Source organism: Pleurodeles waltl, chromosome 11 (assembly GCF_031143425.1).
Source record: "Pleurodeles waltl isolate 20211129_DDA chromosome 11, aPleWal1.hap1.20221129, whole genome shotgun sequence".
Lineage (NCBI taxonomy): Eukaryota > Metazoa > Chordata > Amphibia > Caudata > Salamandridae > Pleurodeles > Pleurodeles waltl.
The window spans coordinates 798,639,950-798,663,892 of NC_090450.1; the positions used below are offsets into that span (position 1 = coordinate 798,639,950).

At 44.3% G+C, this 23,943-nt stretch overlaps 1 protein-coding gene and 1 long non-coding RNA gene across 2 annotated transcripts in view; one reads left to right on the forward strand and one right to left on the reverse strand.

Moving 5' to 3' along the window:
- LOC138266124 (uncharacterized) overlaps nt 1–9,495 on the reverse strand; it is a 132,713-nt gene extending 123,218 nt beyond the window's left edge. Inside the window, exon 1 of the long non-coding RNA XR_011199468.1 lies at nt 9,358–9,495. This is a non-coding gene — a long non-coding RNA (uncharacterized lncRNA). The remainder of the gene's footprint in view (nt 1–9,357) is intronic.
- The window catches only part of RBM19 (RNA binding motif protein 19), a 478,795-nt gene that overhangs the window by 292,245 nt on the left and 162,607 nt on the right, over nt 1–23,943 (forward strand). The window contains exon 22 of the mRNA XM_069214526.1: nt 17,105–17,210. Coding sequence (XP_069070627.1) covers nt 17,105–17,210 — 106 coding nt within the window. The remainder of the gene's footprint in view (nt 1–17,104; nt 17,211–23,943) is intronic.

Consider the following 23,943-nt stretch of genomic DNA (forward strand, 5'->3'; position numbering starts at 1 on the left):
GTTATTCAATCAGCTTCTATGGCCACATGTGACTGAAAAGGCATTGGATAGAGCCAAAAACAAAGAAACAGCGCCTGTGCACAATGCCCATATAGCGACATACAGCGCACCACGGCCCCCATGAAAGAGCAGCGGGGTTTATATCCTCCATTAAATATGGAGCTGTTTGCCAGCCCAAATCAATGCAGTAACGTTGGAGCGCAACCAATGCATGAAGTGAGCCGTGAGGGGAAGAGACTGGTTGGAATAAAGGTCTAAAAACTTGGGGATCTTGGGGAGGATGATCATTTTAGTGATTGCGATTCACGCGGAGATCAAAAGTGGTAAGCATGACAATATCAGGAGCCTGTCTTCAAGCCATGTCATCACCTGGCCATAATTGGCCTTCCAGAGTTCCTGTAGATCTCGACTAAGCCAGATCCCCAGGTAGCGAATTGGGCCTGAAATCCACTGAAACATGTATTCTGTCAGGAATGGACAGGTACCGTCAGTGAGGGGGAACAGTACAGACTTGGACCAAGATGCCTGAGAAGCCACCAAATCGGATAATCTCACTTGTTACAGGACCAAGGTTTTCCTGTGGGTCACAAATGTAAATGGTGACATCATCAGCATACAGTGAGACTATTAGCCCCTCGTTCATGAAGCCAATGCCCAGGTTAGCATGATTCTGCCGGAACGGGGCCACCAGCTGCTTCATTGCAGTGGGCAAAAGAATGGGCGAAAGGGGAAATCCCTGTCGAGTGCCGCAGGTGACTGAGAACGAGTCTGATATCTTGCCATTTAGGCAAACGCGGGCACTGGGTAAAGTGCACAGGATCTATATCTGACTTTTAAATCTGGTGTTCAAACCTAAGAGTGCCAGCAGAGGATAAAGGTTTGGCCACTCGAGGGAGTCTAACGTCTTAGCGGTATCTAGTAAGGATGCAACAGTTGGAACTTGGGGATCCTGATGATGCTTAAATGAGAACACAGTGCACTTGTTGTGAGATGTGGGGTGGCTGGGTATGAACCCAGACTAAGACAATATTGACAACACAGTGTTATTTGGGTTACTCTAGAACATGAAAAAGTGTCATTGACAAGAAGTAAGTAAACAGCCAATCATTACATGTTGTGACAATGTCATTGACATATTTTGAAATCCTTTATTGACAATCCCAAGGTTAACCTTGAGTCATGACAGGCCTGCATGAATGGCATTGTAAGATGGTACAATTCCTGTTGATTTCATGTAGTGGTGTTGCATTGGGGTATTATCCCATAGTTCTGCCTTTATAGATGTGTTGACACCCAGACAAAGCCAGTAGGCCTGCCTTTTTTTACTACAACACCCCCCCCATATATTGTGTCTAGTATTGTTAGTGAATATTGAGGTTATAGGATCAAGACCCACTGGAGATGTAACATGTATGAGGGTGTCACCTAGTTATGTAAGGCCCTTGGCACTTATGGTGTTTCCTCCCCTCATCTCCCTCCTCGAGCCCCCTCATGTCTCTTCTCCCCGAGTAGGCAATAGGAGGTGGCAGAGAGGTTAGAGAGCGACAAAAGATTGAATTTGTTGGAAAAGATGAATCCGCTACTGTGGCTATCTGTGCAAAAGAGTTATCAAGTTGATTTATAGGGATTGCACTTGCGACCTCATCTCACCCCTGGTTTATCCCACCTTAAACACCCATTCTTTTGCTTTTCTGTCACATCATAGTTACCTTACAGAATACCTCTTGTAGATAGATGTGTCAAGAGGCTAAGGATGATTGTGTACTCATATTTCTATGGTTAACTAGCATGAAATCCAGAAAAAGTGAGGCTGTGTTAATGTTTCAGGGCACCCTGTCTGCCTCATTTAGAGTTTGGCGAATTAGCTTGTTCATCAGGAATATCACAGATATTCCATCTGCATATTACAAGTGCCTTATCCTGTGGCACAGCTAATACTGTAACACAATACCCGCCACCTTGTGGCAGAATATCCCATCTCCCAAATTCCAAATCAGGCAACAAGCCAAGACTGCGGGGGCTCTTTCATGTTTTGTGTAAAATATGAAGACTCTGTTGATCCCTCACTGGGGCTTTCCCTCATTGGATTAGTTTTGATTTTCACAGTGAAAGGATTCTCTTTACTAAAAGACATGTGTCTACTCAAGAGACTGTCTACACTGCATGCAAGAGCCTTGCTTGAACGTGAAAATAGAACATCTACGATTTAAATTCTCCTGGATCAAGATATGTTGCTGACTATACCAGTTGGAAGCATTTCTCCCATCACATTTTATCTGTTTGATGTAATGCTCTAAGTGAACAAGGGTATGCCTAGATGTGGGTCCCATGCTTGCGGTGCTACAAGAACCAGCTTGCACCCAACTAAGGATGCCCAATTAGGCCAAAACTGGTTTAGGGTTTCTTGCGTTCTTGTGTTCTAGTTCAGAGAGGACCTGGCTTGGTAGTTAAGGCAGGAAGGTTCCTATTGGAGCAGGACTAAGGCTGATTTGCATGTGGCTGGGTTGTTAGAAGTGGGGTCTTTGGTTGACAGTCAGGTTACCCCCTGTTCAAGCAGGGACCCTCACTCTAGTCAGGGTAAAAGACAATCACCCTCAGCTAACCCCTGCTTACCCCCTTGATAGTTTGCCACAAGCAGTAGGCTTAACTTCAGAATGCTAGGTGTTAATTATTTGTACCAACACACACAGTAACTTAATGAAATCACTACAAAATGTCAAACACAGGTTTAGAAAAATAGAGAATATTTATCTAAACACAATGACAAAAAATCCCCAATACACAAGTCAAGGTATCAATTAAAAAGCAAAAAGAGTATTTATGTAGTTTAAAACACACACTAACACTGTTAGCGTAAAAATGTACCTTGGGTGCATCAAAAATAACCCCGCACGGGTGTGTGTGCGTCAAAAAGGGCTTGTGATGCGTCGGTTTTACCCATGAGCGAGACCTTGCGTCCATTCTCCTTTCGTCAGGTCGGAGCGTGTCTTTTTCTTCTCTCTGCAGGAGAGCGATGCGTTGATCCGGTCAGCACTCTCGGGTCCGGGCGGCCTTGCGTTGTTTTTACACACCCAGCGGTGTTGGCGTCGGAAATCCAGCCGCACGATGATCCAAAACCCACGCAGCACAGGTTGCGATCTCTCAGCCTCCGTCAGCGATGCTGCGCATCATTTCTCCAGGTCTGTGTGTCGATTCTTCGGTCGCGTTTCCGGCGAGCATTGATTTTTAGCCACGGAGCCGGCGGTGCTTTGTTTCTTCAGCCACAGATCAGAGTCACGTCGATCTTTTCCCCGCATGGTTCTCTGTGCATGGATTTCCTCCTCTTAGGCTGCCAGCTTCTGCTTCCAGGGTCCCAGGAACTGGATGGGCACCACAGGGCAGAGTAGGAGTCTCTCTAGAGACTCCAGGTGCTGGCAGAGAAAAGTCTTTGCTGTCCCTGAGACTTCAAGCAACAGGAGGCAAGCTCAGAAACCCCCATCAAAGCATGACCCACTACAGGGGAAGTGATTGATCTCAAAGGAATGGCTTCTGGGTACCGGGTGGCATGGTCCACCAAGACCAGGATAAACCTGTTGCCCATGGCTGTCTTGGGATCCAGAGGCCCCACAATGTCAATGCCTACCCTCTCAAAAGGAGTACTGACAACCGGTAAAGGTTGGAGGGGAGACTTACATTTCCCCCCAATCTTGCCACTTGCCTGGCAAGTCTGGCAAGACCTGCAATGTGCATCTGAGTGCCTGCACATTAGGGGTCAGTAAAAGTGGGTGACAAGCCTTTCAAAGGTCTTGTCCTGCCCCAAATGTCCAGCTCAATGCACATCATGAGCCAACCCAGTAGGAAGGCCCTGAAGCACTGAGGTACCACCAGCACACCGGCTGACCCAGACTCAGGAACCTTAGACTCGCTATACAGGAGGTCATCCTCCCAATAAATCAGGTGTGATCCTGGCTCCTTGCCAGCGGCCTGATCTGCAGCCTGCTGCCGCAATCCTTCCAAAGTAGGGCATGTCTTCTGTGCTGCACAGAACGCTTCCCTGGTGGGCCCCCCTTCCTGCTGGCACTGCAACAGCTCAGGGACCTCCCCCAGTTCAGCCACCTGTTCCCCTGTAGGCTCCGGGGTGTCACCCTCAGGCTCTGCTCCTGGACCGTGGGAACTTCTGGGGCAGGTTTCCCATGCCCCCTGCCCTTCCTCTTCTTGGCTGTCCCCTGGGCCACTGTTTCAGGCTCCAGGGGCTCTTGATTACCCTGACGGGTTGCCATTGACTGGGTGGATACGCAAACCCACCCAGGCACACCCAACATCTCCAAGTGAGACCTGTATTCCACCTCCTTTCAAGGGGAATCCTCCAGGTCATTGCCTAGCAAACAATCAACAGGCATGGTTGGACTTGCAGCTACCTTCAAAGAAACTGAGACCCCCCACCCATTCAAAGGGAACCTATGCCACTCTGCACAGGTGCTCTGAGTTGTCCACTGCAACTATTTGGTGAAGTACCCAGGGATCAATCTGCTCTTCAGACACCAGCTGACTCCTCACTGTAGTCACGCTGGCTCCTGTGTCTCTCAGAGCCTCCACCCTCTGTCCATTAATGGTCACCCACTGCCTGTATTTCTTAGTGTTTTCAGGCACTAGGGTTCTCTGGACCATCTCACTGTCCCCTAGTTAGACAAGGGTAATTTCAGCTGGTTCCCACCCATTTGAAACCAACTACTCCCCAAGCGCTACACTGGCATGGCGCATCAGTGGGTGTCAGTGTACTTTTCGGGCATTTGGGGTCCCCCCCTCACATGACCTACCTGGTCACATGCATAGCACTTACGTGGGGGACCACCTGCCACTGGCTTCCCTTTGGAGAACCATGTCTTCTTTTCACTGGGGGGTTGGGAATCCTTACCCTGGGCATCAGTTTGAGGCCCTTTAGAACTCCCCCTGTTTACCCTTACCCCCCCCCCCTTTCTTCTGAGAGGGACCCTGCCCACCCTTGGTGTGGTCTCCCCATACCTCTTTTGGACCCTGGTGCTCTCCCAGCGGGCCGCTTCCTGGGGTCAGTCAGCTTGCTGTCAATTAGGTGCTGGCGCAGCTCTGGAAAACATAAACTGTACAAGTGCTCCCAAGCAATCAGATTGTAAAGCCCCTCATACGTAGTTACCTTACTGCCCTTCACCCAGCCATCCAGTGTCCTGCAATAAGAATCAACACATTTCAACCATGTTTGGGAATCCTTCTTCTTGTAGGACCTAAACTTATCCTTGTACTGGTCAGGGGTAAGACCATACCTTGTATGCAAGGCATCCTTCATGCTAGAGTAGGTGAGATTCTAAGCATCCCCTAAGGCTGTCAGTGTATCTCTCCCCTCTACCTCAAAGTGCTTCCACAGACCCCCTCCCCAAAGAGCTTCAGGGACCAGATTCATGTGGAGAGCAGACTCATACCCCTTGAACCACAAGTATATGTCATCGTCCCTCTTGTAATCCTTCACAAGATCTTTAGGAATGTGCACCCTCCTTTCAGGCTGCACTGTGATGTGGCTGCCACCATCCCTACTAGACTGGCTCCTTGATCCAGCTCTCTCAAGCTACGCTCATGAGCCACCAAAATCTTTTTCTCTTCTAGGGCCATCCTCATTTTCTCCAACTCCCTCTGGTGCTCCCTCTGTGCCTGTCTGTCCTGCAATTCTTCATGGGTCAGACCCTTAGATGAGACACTGTTACCTGCCCTGGAGACCCTCTCCCTGGACATAACAGGCCCACCCACAATACCATTGTGTATGGAACACTCTTCCCCCTCCTCCTCATCTCCCTCATCCTCTGTGTGCCCTTCAGTGCTCTTGGCTATCACCCAGGCCCTCGGCGCCTTTTGCAGCTCCCCCTTCTTGGATGAGCTCTTAATGGGACAGTCAAAACTTTTACAGAACTGCTTTAGCTGAGCCTTGGTATAACTATCCAATTTCCCATGGTCAAAAGCAGCTCTAACTAATGCATCTCCAGATTGGGACATGATGAAAAGTCAACAGAAGTGCAAAGTTCCAAAAAGCAGAAAAGATCCCAAATTAAGTTCAGAATTCAATCAAAGATTACCACAAAAAAATGGATGTAGGAAAAAATCCAAGCAAAGGAGAAAAATCAAAAGATCACCAAAAATGTAGTATGTGGTCACGTAGTGGTCTGCACTCAACACAGTAGTGTGCACTTAATTACTGTATGTCAAGTACAAATACAAGTCCAAATCCCAGCCGCTGATCACCAATGTTAGTAATGGGGTCTTTGGTTGACAGTCAGGCTACCCCCTGTTCAAGCAAGGACCCTCACTCTAGTCAGAGTAAATGACAAACATCCTCAGCAAACCCCTGCTTACTCCCTTTGTAGCTTGGTACGAGCAGTAGGCTTCACTTCAAAGTGCTAGGTGTAAAGTATTTGTATCAACACACACAGTAACTTAATGAAATCACTACAAAATGACACAAAACACTTTTAGAATAATAGAGAATATTTATCTAAACAAAACAAGACCAAAACGACAAAAAAAACACAATACACAATTCAAGTTATCAATTAAAAAGCAAAAAGAGTCCTTATGTTGTTTAAAACAAACACTAACACTGTTAGCGTGAAAATGTACCTTGGGTGCGTCAAAAATAACCCTGCACGGGTGAGTGTGCGTCGAAAAGGGCTTCCAATGCGTCGATTTCACTCACGAGCGAGACCTTGCGTTGATTCTCCTTGCGTCTGGTCGGGGTGCATCGTTTCTTCTCTCCGCAGGAGAGCGATGCGCCGATCCGGTCAGCACTCTCGGGTCTGGGCAGGCCTTGCATTGTTTTTACACGCCCAGCTGTGTTTGCATAGAAAATCCAGCCGCATGATGATCTGAAAATCACGCAGCACAGGTTGCGATCTCCCAGCTTCCGTCAGCGATGTTGCGCGTCGTTTGTCCAGCTCCATGCGTCGATTCTTCGGTCGTGTTTCCTGTGAGCGTCTATTTTCAGCCGCGGAGCCAGCTGTGCATCGTTTCTTAAGACGCAGATCGGAGTCACGTCGATCTTTTCCCCGCACAGCGCTCTGTGCGTGGATTTCCTCATCTTAGGCTGCCAGCTTCTCCTTCCAGGGTCCCAGGAACCGGATGGGCACCACAGGGCAGAGTAGGAGTCTCTCCAGAGACTCCAGGTGCTGGCTGAGAGAAGTCTTTGCTGTCCCTGAGACTTCAAGCAACAGGAGGCAAGCTCTAAATCAAGCCCTTGGAGATTTCTTCTCAAGATGGAAGGCACACAAAGTCTAGTCTTTACCCTCTTACTCTGGCAGAAGCAGCAACTGCAGGATAGCTCCACAAAGCACAGTCACGGGCAGGGCAGCTCTTCTTCCTCAGCTCTTCAGCTCTTCTCCAGGCAGAGGTTCCTCTTGGTTTCCAGAAGTGTTCTAAAGTCTGTGATTTTGGGTGCCCTTCTTATACCCAATTTCTCCTTTGAAGTAGGCCTACTTCAAAGCAAAGTCTCTCTTGAATGTGAAATCCTGCCTTGCCCAGGCCAGGCCCCAGACACTCACCAGGGGGTTGGAGACTGCATTGTGTGAGGGCAGGCACAGCCCTTTGAGGTGTGAGTGACCATTCCTCCCCTCCCTCCTAGCACAGATGGCTCATCAGGAAATGCAGGCCTACACCCCAGCTCCCTTTGTGTCACTGTCTAGTGTGAGGTGCAACCAGCCCAACTGTCAAACTGACCCAGACAGGGAATGCACAAACAGGCAGAGTCACAGAAATGGTGTAAGTAAGAAAATGCTTACTTTCTAAAATTGGTATTTTCAAACACACAATTTTACAATCAACTTTACTAAAAGATGTATTTTCAAATTGGGAGCTCACAGACCCCAAACTCCACATGTCCATCCGCTCCCAAAGGGAATCTACACTTTAATCAGATTTAAAGGTAGCCCCCATGTTAACTTATGAGAGGGACAGGCCTTGCAACAGTGAAAAACGAATTTAGCAATATTTCACTGTCAGGACATATAAAACACATTACTATATGTCACACCTTAACAATACACTGCACCCTGCCCTTGGGGCTACCTAGGGCCTACCTTAGTGGTGTCTGACATGTAAGAAAAGGGAAGGTTTAGGCCTGGCAAGTCGGTACACTTGCCAAGTCTAATTTACAGTTAAAACTGCACACACAGACACTGCAGTGGCAGGTCTGAGACATGATTGCAGAGCTACTTATTATGTGGGTGGCACAATCAGTGCTGCAGGCCCACTAGTACCATTGAATTTACAGGCCCTGGCACCTCTAGTGCACTTTACTAGGGACTTACTAGTAAATCAGATATGCCAATCATGGACAAGCCATTACATACACATTTTGTAAAGAAGCACTTGCACTTTAGCACTGGTTTGCAGTGGTAAAGTGCCCAGAGTAACAAAAACAGTAAAATCAGAGTCCAGCACACATCAACAACCTGGGGAACAGAGGCAAAAAGTTTAGGGAGACCCCGCCAAGGATGAAAAGTCTGACATGGGCCTAATCTGAGGGGTCGTAGTTGGCAAAAAAAACACCTATTGGAATGCTACCCTGAATCAGTACCAGTGTCTAGACTATCTGCAAGCATTCCCCATCACTTTTGTGTGGTTGAGGCTTCTGAGGTACCCACCATTCTGGAGGGGGAATTCTGTCCAGTAGCAACATTATGTCACAAATTGAATGAGGTCTCACCTTCACAAATGCAGTCCTCACATGGCAGGATGAGGTCCCTTTTGAACACACCTCTACCCCCGTTGTGATTGTCATGCCTAGCAAAATCTTTGTGCCTTGTGACAGACAGGAACGCACTTTATAAATGGCAATACAATGCAATACCTCGGATTGTCAGTCTGTAGTCCCTAATAGCCTGTTGTGCACTGTGTAAGCGCCAAACAACATTAGCACGATTTGTTTAATGACCCGCCTAAAATTAATCTCTTGTGGTGATATTCTTTTTTCACCTACTTCTCCCGTTTCTAGTGTATCCTCTGGCGCCCCTCCCTTCCTCTATTCTCGTAGCCCAGCTCCTTACATAATCACCCTCTTCCTCTATCCTTCTATTGCTATTGTCCCTATTCCTCTACTTACCTCTGTTTAATCTCTTTCCCGTTTTCCTTTGTGATCCTCCTCCTTGTTCTTTTATTCCCGCCCTTTTTTTCTGTTCATTATTCCCCTTTCACTCTCCCTTTCTCCTTTCTGCATAACTCCTCTTCTACTTCTTTATTCTCATCTCCTGGTTTTCTGTCTAGCTTCCATTCTGCTTGTTTCCTCGCTGCACAAAATGTTCCCCTCCCCCCCCCCCGTTTTTCTACCCGCTGTGATTTATTTTCTTTGATATACACATATACTACCTTTTTAGGTTTTTGCTTGTCACCTTCCCATCACGCCGGTCTCCTTCCGTTTGTTCTGCCCGAGGTTTGGCCTCGTGAAAAAACAGGAGAAGGTGTGCTCGAGTGACTTCTTATCTCCTGCTCTGCACCCCGTCTCCCGCGGCCCACTTCTGTCAACCTGGTGCCTTTGAAAGTCAGTTCTGCCCCTGTGCAGACGCCTCGCCTCTGTTTAGCGCCAGTGCCCCCGGCGACCATCTTCTTCCCTCTCATCCGCTCACCCACCTCCCATCCACCGTACGTACCTCAGCTCTAGGGGAAGGCAGGGGCGGCAGGAGGCAGCGGGAGCCGGGGAGGGCCAGAGCCCCGCAGGCCAGACGTGCCGTTTCATTTTCCACATTCATAACCCTCGCTGTACGCGCCATGTCGCCCAGAGGAAATTGGCAAGATGAATGCTTGGGCATGCTGGCAGTGCGCCGGGTTAACTCTCTGGATTTAGTTTATATCATCTCACGAAAGCATTTGCGGCCTTTAGCATGTTTATCCCTAGCCCCGCGCTTTGTGAACGCCCCCTGTTTGTGTACAGATGTGCCAATGAAGCGGTAAGTGGTTTCATGTGCTCCGCTTCTCATTAAACATAGACATCCTGCACGTTGTTGTGTAGCTGGTCTCTCTCTAAAGTAGGCCGCAGGAATCAGTCCGACTGCTGGGCGAGGTACCAGGAATGATCCGCTTCCTGTAGGTGCAGAAAAATAAAGTAGCGCGCTCCATCACCAGAGACAGAGGCACCCGGCCCCGTATTGCCAACCCTGACAGAGGATGGCCAAGGCCGGATAGATTGGGATCACAGCTAGGCCGGGGCACTTAAAAAACAAGCATTGGCATAGCCAACAGGTCTCACCTTTAGGCCCTTATTAGTGTTTAGACTTGCAGCATATTATCCAGAACACAGTAGCTATTTTTTAAAGGCGTGTTAGCGGCATTTCTTGCATTAGGCATTGAATGGCCAACTTATAAGTCACACTGCCACTGAAACTGCAGATTTTGCAAAAAATATATATTGATGTAGAAAACACCTACACCGTGCTGGACACTGGTAAACACAACGAAACATGAGACACGAACTATGGATGAGTGGTGTTAGTAGGGTTGCACATCCATGTAAGTAGCAAGGGAAGACACAAATAAGGCGCAGGGGACCATATAATGCCTTGTGTTCCCTAAACCAGTTTATAGCTTACATGGCATTCTTAAGAGTGGGCTGCCATCAACATTTTTATGTAACAGTTAAAAGTGTTGTTTGTGCTGTGTCTAAGATCTCTCATTTTTTAGAAAAAGAGACTGTGACAATAAGGCAGCATGTGATTTGCCCAAGATCACACCATTAACCCACATAGGGAAGTCGAGATTTATGCCAGTTAAGAGACCTAGGTACAGAAATAACTTTCTTTTTCTATCTAGTCTCATACTTCACATCTGCCTTTTCTAAGCTCTAAACGGGTGTAGCTATTACCCAGTGTATGGCACAAGATTGCTGACCTGGGAAAGCTACAAAGCTTAGATCACAGCACATTTCAGCAACAAGCAATTCTGCTTGAATGCACTGCCAATTTCTTACCAACATCATGCTCTTTGTTCAAGTGACGAATGCACAAATGTTGACAATTTCAGCAAAAAAGCTTGTTTTAGCCAGTTGACCACATTTCCTTCTCACTAAAAACAATAACTTATATTTTATGAAGTGCTACTTACCACATGTTTGCCATTACAAGGCGCCGAACACTAACAGGTGTATCTCTCACCTAATTGAATGGCCTTCAGTTCATCGACCAGGAAGGACTGAGGGACGACCTGCTGTGTCAGGATTCGATTTCGTAGGCTGCAGATGTCATTGGTGACTGATAATACAGAGTATTCTGGGCGCTAGGAGGACTGACTTCGACCTTTCCAGGTCCCCCTTGCACACTTAACAATACATGATCCATACCAACACCCAACGAGTAAGTGTTCCCAAGGTGTGAGCCTCCATTAAAATCAACAGTTTAATTTGAACGGCCAAGAGTGAGTGACATTTTTGAACAACAATGTGAGGCCCAGTTCAAGTCAGTTGAAGCCACAGCTCAGTTGTCACGGTACCCCCGCCAGCTGTTCTTTGTTTGTTACAAATCTAAGCATGCTGGGACTTGTAGGCCCTTTACTTGAAGAATCAAAACAAGTCATAGAGCCCAAATTACAACCGGCGACGACTAGTACACTCTTGTATATACCGTGGGAAGGGAACCAAATGGCACTATCCTGCTGGTCTAGCACCCTCATCTCACATTTTATTACGTCGAGGGGAGCTGTACAGTTGGGATTTACACTCCTCTGTGTAGAGTCAAGTTATGCCCTCTGTAAACACATTCTAATTTTGACTTGGCCCTGGGCAGAGCAAAGTGGTTACTCAAATCTGTGCAAGGCAGTCAGCGTCCCAAAATTTCTGTGCTTAATGGTAAATGACAAAATGAAAAGGCCAGTTCCAGCAAAGGAATTTACAGGGCCATCGGAGCTCAGAAACAGGAGTGCTTACTACAAAAAAAAGCAGCAGTTATATGCCCCTGGCCCACGTGTGACATCCAATGCAACGCACTTCGGTAGGGCCATCGGAGCTAAGAACAGGAGCACTTACTACAAAAACAAGCAGTAGTCATATGACCCTTGCCCCATGTGACACCTGATGCAGCGCGCTTGGATAGAGCCATTGGAGTTCGGAACCGGAGCACTTACTACAAAAACAAGCAGCAGTTATATGTCCATTGCCCCGTGTGACACTTGATGCAGTGTGATTTGGTAGGGCCATCAGAGTTTGGAACAAGAGCGCTTGGTTCAACAGCAACAAGCAGTCATATGCCCTTGCCCCGTGTGACACCCACTGCAGTGCCTTCAGTTTCTTTTTGATCTCAACTCAGAGCTTCTTAGAAGCTGCATGATGTTAATGATGTCATCGTGCATGGCATGAATCCACCATCTGAAATTGGGGCGATATTCATTAAAAATCGCAACAGTAGCAATTTTCTCGGCGCATCAGTAGTGCGTAACTGGAAATCAATGTAAATGGTTGTGGTTACAATTCTCTTTGTGCAGTGGGGTGGGAGGCAGGCACCCTCAGAAAACATCCTGTAACATTCAACCTCACTCTTTGAATGCACATCCTTTGACCAAATAAGATTTACATCCCTGTTTACAGCAGAGCTCATAAACTGCAAGCAGTCCTCTCCAGTGCTCCAGATGAAAGATAAAAATAGTCCCTGAACAGATCTTAAAATGGTGAGAAGTGTGTCTATATAGTACTTATTCAAATTTCCATGGTAGGACATAAAAAAGAAAAAGGAGAGACAAATAGGAAGGATTGCATAATAGCAAGCAAGGATTTTTAAAGGACACTGACTTAGACAAATTAAAATCACTGGGCAGAGTTGAACCTCACATTGTATATACAACAGATCGCTAAGTGAAAGGGCGAGGGATGTCTAGGCTCGACCTAAAAAGTGGCCCACATTCCCGGATCATCCCGTTCATGGATCCCCATTTGGTTAGTCTCATTGGAGCCATTTTTAGAGAAATTTGTGTTGCATTAAGCATTTTAAAGCTTGTAACATTAGGAAAAACTGGAAGCACTGCTGCTTACTCACTGCTGATAAGGTGTAATAAAATGGCCCAAGGGTCACAACTCCTGACCAGCTAAGGTTGCCACCTGGTCAGTTTTGTTTACAAGCGTGACCGGTATTAATGTCCTAGCTCCATTGAGAATATGTTCTAAAGCTGCCACAATGATCTGCAACTGGTAGTTAAACATGCAAAGTTAGAACAGCCATGTAAAAAATGAATACGGATGTTTTTATATAAAGAATCTGCCTTAGTTATCATGCTCTAGCCTTTGCAGAATCTGACCGAATATTTTGTGTTTGTGTAGTTTTATATAGTGTGAACTTGGCCCAAAGCCATTGTAGCAATTTACATGTGCACCAGTTACATTACACAACATCAAATGAGTTTTTATTTTAGGCTTTGGGAAATTAAGTGATTTTACCAGGATCACAGGATGCTAAACAGATACTGGGACTCACACATAGTTTAGATCCTCTCTATTTTTCTCTCTGTGACAGTTGGCCTCACAGAGAGGCCTACGCAAAGGCACTCCTCCTGCCACCAAGGCCTAAAAGACACTGGGGCCAAGATGACAACACCTGGCCCCCAGCGAAGCCCCAACATATTCTCTCCTCCCCCGCCCACCCTGGGCTAAATATGTTAGCCTAGCGCAGAGGCTTCAGGGGAGAAACACTGCTGCTAGGCCTGGTCGGGCACATGAGGGTACCTGCGGTTAGAATGGCCTCAGGGCCAGAGCAATACCTGGTGCCCAGCCTGGCTCAGGTGAAGGGAGGTTATGGCTTGGGTGAAGATGACCCAACGGTCACATCACCTGCCCCACACTCTCTACCAAACCCTTCACCACCGAGACTGCTGTACTCTCCTTGTCCCCCACATCAGATTGATAGTATGGCAGGGGAGTGGGACACTGCTTCTAGGGGTCTGTGCTGTCCCCTTGGAGGTCAAGCTGAAGTCTGCCAGGGCCAGAACGAAACTGGCCTTGCGCTGCTGTAAGCCTTTGCTGAAAGCTCGACTGCCCGCCTTTCCAATATGACCCTGAGAGTGGCCAATTTACTTTGTCAACACATGCATTGTTTCCAGTCCATATTATTGCTATCAGGTGTGTTAGCCTTGTTTAGTCAATGGAATCAAATTAAGACTACAATGCCTAGCATTCATTGGGTTATCACATGACAGCCCAGAACTGGACACAGTGTCTGAAAGGACGTGGCGTCATGTGCCACCCACTGCATGAGTCTGCACTCTCAGTTTCTTCAAATGTACCTAAGTTATCCAACTTAATGTAACCATAGATCACAAACCATGGGTGCAAACAAATCTCTGACTTGTTGAAACCTTCATGTCATTTTGTGTTGCGACCAATGAATTAAAGGTCACATTGCTAAATGGCCATTTGGAGAGTCTCCTAAAACAACCTAACTCATTAATATTAATTAGGCAGATTGCTATTTGTAACCTCCTGCTTTTGGTTGCAAACACATGGATGGTGCCCCGCATGAAACAGCAGACTTCTATACATGTGTTTGCATCCCTGAACAAGAACATTTTTAAATCAGCTTGTGGCCCTTAAAGGGACAAGTTCAGTTAAAATTATTTTCCTGTTTTACAAGATATTTGGGGAGCAAGGGGGCATAGGAAATCAGATGATTCCTAAACGGTAAGTTGAGAGACATTGACACCTTTCCTTTGTAAATCACATACCACCCCGTCTCTAATGTCAATATCTTATCAATGATTTACAACGACAATTACAGTCGTAGAACATTGATACACTCCTTTGTGAATCACTTTTACAAGATGTTTCCCCTTTCATTTCTTCTCCTAACTGCAAACCGGAATGAGTTGCCAAAACTGTTTAGTGAGTCAAAAAGGTAATTCTAACTATTCAAAAGGACGGAGTACTTACTACAAAGCCCTTTTGAACGTGCCAGTTTTGTGATTTTTCAAATTAAAGGGTTTGTGATTCCAAAAGCGCATGGTACATCAGGTCCTTTGTCCAGGCCCTGCTGGTCACCTTCTAGGGAAAGTAGGCCTTCCTGTTTAGCACCATGCTGGAGTGAACTGGAGTGGTTTACAATGGGTCCCGCTAGTAGATTTGCACCACCTTGTAAATGTATTTATTAGGTACAGATAATGGCACTAGTTGCACACATAACGCAGCATCCTGCATTATTGTCAACGCCTTGATCTCTGAAGGTTACATCTGCTGCTCTAAATTAATTCTTCACTTTTATCTTGTTTTACACTATTGTGTACTTCCTTCTCGTTTTACCCTTGTATATATATATTTTCTAATGTATTATGATATGTCATTGTGCGGTCAAACATAACATGGCTCTTTGCCCAAGCGGGTTAGGCTTCACTATATAAGTATCAAAGACAAATAATAACACCCTAGTGTTGTGCTTGAATTAGATCTCTGTTGACTCTTCTGAGTTGTAGTTGCCAAGTGGCATTACATTTCTGTTGAAGAGCGGGATCGTTAACAGGTTTATAACTGCATGTTAAGTATTACTTTGAACTATTTAAATAATTTTCTCTGTTCAAAGGTTAGTCTTTGAGTGCTGTGCCTGCCACATTTGCATATAGCTGGTTCTTGTCTGCAGTGGTACAGTGGGGGAAAAAGCAACTCTTTGGCTGGGATAATTTAAAGTATTCCTCCTGTCACATTTTTGTCTTTCAATGTGTGTCTTCCAAGCAACAGTTATGCCCAGACTTGGGTTTCAAAGCCCACTATACCACATGACTCAAGCTGCACCTTACTACTAAGGCATAGAAATGCAAATCAAGGTCTGAGGTTGCTTGTTTTCTGTTCGGAGGTGGAATTTCCTGACAATTTACACTTGCCTTTTCCCTTTGGAGGAGGACCTAGAATGATTTGCTTATGGTTGCTCCTCATCTGGACTGAAACACTAGGGAAAACAACAGTCGACTAGAATGCAGCTCAGAGTAGTTATCAGAGACTGCAATTAATTCATGCCTTTCCTCTATCACTTTTTTGTTTTTGCTTTTCTCTGATGAACAGGGAAATAAATGCATGCACTGCCACATCAGATGTATTAAGCACTGGATTCTAAAGTGGTCTTTTAGTCTGAATAGTGGGGCAATTTTTACTCAACAAAGGATTGTCCTGAGATCTTCTTGCACCTCTCTAAAGATAGAGAAATTTAATTTGACAGGCTAGTTGGAGGTGCAAGGCCTCCCTCGCTAATCATTCCCACATTATTGTTGGATGTCGGTTTGCAGATTCAGTTTGGACGAATATCATGGAACACGTCATGAGTAGGGAGATCAGATTTTACTCCACCAATGATTGTTTTCGACATTGTTTCCTCATTTTATATACTGACTTAGTTAAATATGGTTTATTATAAAGCTTTCATGGTGACCAGGTGCCTTCTACTTTGATAATGAAAGTCTTCATCTAACGTGTTAATTGACCAACATATCATTACTTGCCCTTTTGGGAAATAAAACCTTCCTTTGCACATTTGAAAAAGAAAAACATTTGACCGTATGTTCGGCCTTTACCTGGAAATCTACAATTTGACTAACATTTCTTACATAAACCTATTATTAGAGGTTAATATTACAAAAAAATGTTTTTCATTCTGCTTACAACTGTCTTAATCTAAGAAAGGAATGTTGTGTTTATCTTTCAAATATGTTTTCCCAATTCATGCAGAATCCTAAAGCTTTTAAAGAAAATGTGCTGAATAGTTTCATTTTCCAATAAAATGTATTATTTCTGCCTTTATTCTTGGAAGTGTACTGCATCCTTAATTTATTTTTACTTTAAATGCAGCTAATTCTCACAGTCATTAAATGTTTACCGAGATAGATCAGATTTCTTGAAAATGTTCTCCTGAAATAATATCAGATTGTTGATTTCTATTTGGAAAATAGAAATGTTAAATACTTTGATAAAAATGCACAGTTTCCTTCGGGGTTTGTTTAAAGTTCTTGAGTGTTATGCAAAAATAGGAAGAACCAGAGGGTGTGATGCACCTTGCATGAAATGTGCAGAAATATAAAATCCACAGGTAAGTAAAAAAATGCATTAATTAAATCTCCTTATAATCATGTACTTTTCACCATCTTCTCTCCCCACTCCACTGGACAGTACTTTTGGAGAGTTGAAAACCGTAAGATTACCTAAGAAAGTGAGTGGCACTGGACCGCACCGCGGCTTTGGATTTGTGGACTTTATCACCAAGCAGGATGCAAAGGTAAGGAGAGAGCAGTCCCTGGGCAGAACAGCTGGGTAGCAAAGCTGGTGTAAATTCATGATATAGTAAAGGATCTTGTCATTCCTCCAATAACAAACTCCAGCTTTCAAACCTAAGCAGATGTTAGTGTCACTGAAAGTTCTGAACATATCCATGGTGTGCAATGTTATCTCTTTATGGAATGCTGACATCGTTTTTCTCTCTTCTCTCCAACCTCACGCTTTCCAAGCAAACTAAGGGCTTGATTTTATATGTTGACTGAAAGGGTGCTCTGTCGTGACGGCTTACCCTTTCCACCAACCTGAAGGTCCGCTTGTCTCATTTGACCTTCAGTGAGTAGACAGTAGAGGCTGCTCTCTACCTTCACTACCTATGCACACTTTGAACGGCCTAATGGAGTAAAGGTCATCAGAAATTTGACTTGGCCATGTGTCTGCCTGTACTATAGTGAGTAGGCGGACACATGGCCAGTTTTCCTTGCCCATCACCGCCGTGGGAAAACGTAGCAGTAAGGGGGAGTGAAAACTTGTAAATGATCCACATTCAATGGAGAATGTTCCCATGGCATGGGGATCATTGTTCTTTTTTTTATTTGCAAAAAGAAAATCCCGCTCCACTGTCAAACTTGCAATGCATTTTCTGCGAACGCCTTGACGGCTGTTCCTGGAAATGCAAAAGGTGTCTGGAGGAGCAACAAACATCTCTAAATATGGCAGGCACAGTATACTTGCATTGACGAGAGTAAAGTACTCTGCCATGATGATGATAATTACTCCGTCCGCCAGAATATAAATTAGCCCCAAATTGTCATTTTGCTTCAGGGTACCACTTCACCTTCTCTAATGATCAAGTTTAGACACCATAGAGTCCCTGGGGCAATATTTATTTTTTATTTCCAATATTGCGAAGTAGTAAATTATGTTGGCGTTCAAACATTATGTTCTAATGCCATAATCAAAATGGGGTTTAACCACTGAAGCATTTTTCAGTCCCTTGCACAGATATATTCTAGTTGTGCAACAATTGTAGCTCAATAGGTAAACCTGCATATTGTAATCAGTAGTCGTGTGCTATATGCATGTAGCCATAAGTGGAGCAGAATTTCCAAGTTATTTACCTGTCCAAAGATGGGTAGCTTTGCCTGTACAGATCTAAAACATGAGCACATGCCTCTTTCACCCGTAAGAGGTGGTGCATCAGTGCTAGCTCACCTGTCACCGTTTCTTGAGACTATACTTCACCTGTAAAGGTTGTATGGGAATTGACTCTCAGTACTCTGTCTTGTGCCTCGCTCTGAATGGATCATAATGTATTTACAATCAGAATTAATTTTCATTGCACGTGTACCCTACACAGTTGTAATTTAGGTCATGACATACTTCTCTTTCAGTTAGAAGAAAACTGTTTTTGGACCACTTTTGAGGCCAGCTACCGATTCCAACCCGGAAAACAAATGTGTTTCCAATTGATCCACAATTGAAAGATTGTTTCCTTTAAACCACAGCCCTATTTCAGACTGAGACAATATGTTGCACACTTGTATTCAATTGCCTCTCACAATTTAAGAAAATAAACAAACCCATCTATTCTGCTTATTTTCGAACTCAGTTTAAGTTCCTCACAGTCTGCAGTGCCCACAGAACGAAGTGATCAGCTGGCTGATGAGCAAGTCAATTTTCAGTCATTAAGGGTTCTCATCACTGTTTCCTCTTCCATCCACAGCCCCAGGTATTGTCTGTATGTGTAAGGAGGGGGGCAGAGAGTTACCACCTGCCCTTACTCCCGCCTTTCCAGACCATAGTCGCTGCCATGTGTGAGAGCCTTCTAATTAGCAGCTGGAGAAGAGATGGTCTGAAGGGCTCCTGGTCCCCTTCTGGTGCGTATGCTTTCCAGGTCTGGTGCTCAGCGAGAGACCGTTTGCTGCAACAAGTGGGGCCGATCTCTGTGTGTGTGTGCGTTTGTGTTTGAGCGAGATGATAAGAGTGGAAATGAAGAGCTGCAGCATATGCTAGTCATGTTGAAGTCTCGGAAGCATTTCCTCAAGCATTGAGATATCAACCCCTCCTTCTACTATCACCATTATATAGCTTTTTTCCCCCAACCCCTTAAGTGCTGCATGTTTTTGCCCATTGCTGAGGCCTCTTTTTTGATATTTGGACGTGTTTGCGCTTAAGTCTTAATAACCTTTTTACCACCAAAGATATGCAGGCCTATTATTTGGTATTTTTTCTACATTGTGGGGATTCTACAGTTTAACATGGTTTGTGGTTCCCATCTGAACGAACCAAGAAAATTACCGAAATTAGGTTTTTCCCTAAAAATGGGGAAAGAGGTACTATCAAGTGTGTTTTCTTTTCGGACAGTGGATTCAAGAAAAGGTTTGCTGTGCTATGAATGTGCTCTACCCAGCTTTCAGAAAAGAGTTGTAAAAAAAATCACCACAGTTTCTGCAGTTTTGAAAGTAATAGTCAGTGTACCTATTTTTATGTTTTTCTTCTTGTGGCTTGTGGTATAAGGAGGTGTAAAACCCACAGTAGATTTCTGAAGGCTACAAATTTCTGAAACGTATACACAATTCTGAATACAGCAATCTGTCATTTCTCAGAGTTTCCCAAAAGAAACTAGCCATTGAAATTAAAAATAGTTAAAGTAAGTAAATAGAAATCGGTGACAAGTTCTCATGTGTAAACTTTTGCACTAAAGGCTGGTCTACAAAAGAAATGCGACAACTTTTCCATCAGACTCTTCAAGTCACAGAGATGTAGTGTTTGTTGGTTATTCAACAACATGCGATGCCCTGAATTTTTAATCGTACTGCGGTTTCAAATGATTTTTATTGTGTTTTGGACTTGTATCAATTCAGAAGCTAACATTTATTGAATAAAACATAGATACGGTGAAAAGCTGTGCATTTTGTAAATGTGCCCACAGATCTAAGTGTAGGAACTGGGACTATTCGTATCGTCGCAATTTGGGATTACTCATATCAGGTGATCTTGAAAATGTTTTACAAAATGTTTTCTTTTGCGCACAATGGCACATGTTCAAGCCAACAAAGTAGGAAAATTGAAAATATAATTAAAAAATGACCAATTATTGTCCACCCCCACTCTTATTGGGATGAAAATAGTACTCCACTTGTTTGGTTAGACATATCACTTGGCAGAGAAAAAAACACAACATGAAAACCTCATGCTTTTTTATTGAAATTACATTGGTTCTTAGGATGGGGTAGGTACTGTGTTTAGACTTTTGTTTTGCTGGCACCTAAAACATTCAACCAACCCCAAACATTTTTTTTTTAATAAGACACCATTGAAGTCCTGGGTAGTGTGGCTTGGATGAGGCACACTAAAACACATACTTAGCTCACACATCTGTGATTTAATGTTCTTGAATTAGCAGAAATCAACAAAAGTCTTAAGACCCAGAGTTTAGACACCGCTCCTGATAAAAAGTGTACCTCACGTATATAAGTGGGCAAATTGCCCAGCACAGGATAGTCCCCAAAAGTGCAACATGGAACCCACATGTGTAACATTTACCGTGGAATTTAATCATTATAATCACGTCAGTGGCTGCAGTATTTGGAGCTCGAGTCAGCTGGACCCAGGGAAGCGTACAACTCCAGACACATTTGAAAACTAGACACCTAGATGAGTCATCAAGGGTGGTGTCGTTTGGAATCCAGTATCTTTTCTTAATCAGCATGTCCTGTAAATGTCAAACTATGACTACAATCACAGTTTTTTTTCTCACGTTTCGGATAGGAAGTATTCTGAAATCTGCAATTTTCCTACATTTATATGATCAAAAACTCCAAATCGTTCAGCCTTCATTCCCACACTTGTCCTGCTAAAAAATGTGCCGTCCGTTTGTGAGTGAGTGTAGCATACCAAACAGGAACAGATGAAAACTGTGATCGCATAAAGTTAACATAGTTCCAAAGTACTCTTCCCATAGTCACATTTTCGATCCATTCCTGACACAGGCAATAGACCTGTCCCACCATTTTATTAATTTTGGAGTTTGCTCCTACAATATGCTATATCAAGTATACAAGAACAATAATGGGTGTAATGATAACAGACATTGTTTTCTATATTATAAATGTTAATGTATGCTGTGGCTATCCATACACCATAAGGAAAATTTTCATTGGTAGTAGTTCTAAATGGTATAACGTTTGCTATTGACATTATGTTCCCAAGTTTTTCTGTCACCTAAATGGTCGGAAATTGAATCTTTTCACCCATATTATGACATTTGCAGGGCATTATATATAAGAAAATATGCAGTGATCCATGCCAGCCATACCACTCTGGATTCCTCTGAGTCTGTGGGTTTCGGAAAGGCCTTAGTTTTGTCCAGCCCAACCCTGACCGAAATACTGCAGCTTGCCTCCATGGACATAGAGAGGCAATTGTTTTTTTTAAGATATGGTTTTGGAGTTGGGAGGGCATTGTGGGTAAGAAAGCATATTGTTGGGGGGAGGGGTGGGAGTGGAAGGTGTAGGACACACACAAGCCACACCACCCTCACTCTCCCAGAAGTCTAGTTTTCAGAAATATTTGGGGTGATTGGTTTTCCCCTAGAGGCTGGCAGACCCAGGCCCACATACTGTAGCCATTCATGGTAGAAATGGAGGGAGTTTTTTTAGACATTGTTTTCATGTTATTATTGCATCCTGTTTGTGGAAATGTAGTGGGATCCACACAAGCCATACCACAATGGACGCCCCAGATGTCTAGCTTTCAGAACTGCCTGTGAGTGGTTGACCCAGGTCCCAAATACTGCAGCCGTCCACCAAGGAAATGGATGGGAATTGGGTTTATCAGGCATAGCTGGAAATTTAGCAGCTCATTCTTGGTAAGAAGGTGTAGTTGAATCCATGCAAGCCACGCCACCATGGACTCCTCTGCTGTCTACGTTTTAGAGTGTTTGGGGTTAGCAGTTTCTGTAGGTGCACCAAAGTATTATAGCCACACCCTGCTTAAAAGCAACTTTGACTGCACATTGGTGCAGTTTCAGGCATTACCTCACATGTACAAAAAGCAGACCCATACATGTCAACAAAAAATGTAGTCAAGAGAATTGCGGGAAGGCTGAATAGTTGAACATTATTCATTAGAAGCTAATGTGAGGCTCAGAACAAAAATGCAGATATTTCACCAGGGCTGTGCACATCAAATTTCCCTTCCTTCTTTTCTTGAATATGTCATAGAAGGCAGCCCTCACACGCATAGTATGACATGTTGCATCTAGAACTGGAGAATATTCTTTTGCTGTGTTGTCTAGCATTTGTGTAGCACACCACTGCCACTTTTATCGAGTGAGTAGATAGAAATTATATAGGAAGGTAGACCTTCTGCCTCCTAGTTTTTATGCGTCATCATTCATCCTAGGACTGGGAAAATTCATTCTGTTGTGTTGTCAGTTATTTTTATAGTGCACAAATGCCACTAGAATGGAGTGAGTACATGCGGACATATATGTGTGGTTGTAAAGGTTTGTAGTAAGACCTTTGTGAATAGAGTTACGTGTAGTGATCTGTGTAGATTTCCTACCTCACCTTGTGCCTCCTAACTATACATGAGATCCACCTGGAAACAAATCTAGGCTTAGTCTGACTTTTCTTCATGCCTTTGTCTCTTCCTGAGAACTGACTAATGTGTATGTGTGCAGGCAATCCATTACTAAAGCCTGCTAACTGCAGCCTGGTGCCTCAGGAGGTCTTGTCTTTCTTGCTCCTCTAGTGTGTTCTCTGCACTTGGTAGGACCCCCTCCCCATGTTTGGAATTAGGCTCCAGCCCGGCATTGTGACTCCCAAAAGTCCTGTCGACATTTGTCAAAATCCAATTCCTTCCACTGTGTGGTAGAAAGTCGAGGGTTGCCCTTGGACTTTTCTCTGGAACTCAGTTCTCAGAAACTGCAAGCATATTTACATTTGAACATTGTGATGGGTAAACGGACGCAGACTTGTCCTCAATTACCTAAAAAGCATTTCCAGAAAGACTTAGCTAAGTGAAACACTATGCTAGCAAGAAGGCAACAATATTACTGTATTGACTTGAATCAATACAAACACGTTGGATCGAAATTAATTATGAAATAAAAGCATTTGCATTTTGGTAATTATTTGGGTCTAAACTTTTTCTGTAGTTTCTAGTACATATCGAGCAGTTTCAAAAGTAGCATAGGCGAGTCAAAAATGAGCTGTTGAAGATAAGTTTCCATTGACATACATTTAAAGATGAATGCTAACTCTCTTATTGACTGTTCCACTTCAGTGCTGTTCCCAGAACTCTAACTTTGTGTGGTATGAAATAAGATAAGTCTGTATCAACAGGCCTGGTTTAGATGAGCTCTAGGGACATGTACTGTTGAGTCTCCTGCATCGTTTGCCAATATTACAAATTCTGCATTTTCAATATGAAGGACTCTTCTCTGTTACTGGAACGTGATCATTGGTTCAGCCTTGCAACATCCTCCATGACATATAAGCTAGAACCTGCTGCTGTGCAGCATGGGAAAAAAAGACATGGTGAAATGGATGGTGAGTCATCTCGGTCGACACAGTCAACAGCCAGTCATCGAGGTAGGGCAAAACTGGTATTGCCAACCTCCAAAGGTGTGATTCAGCCACTGCCATAACTTTTGTGAACACTTGAGGGGCACTGATGAGGCCAAAGGGAACTAGGTCCTAAGTGGGGGATTTGGCTCTGAGGAAGAG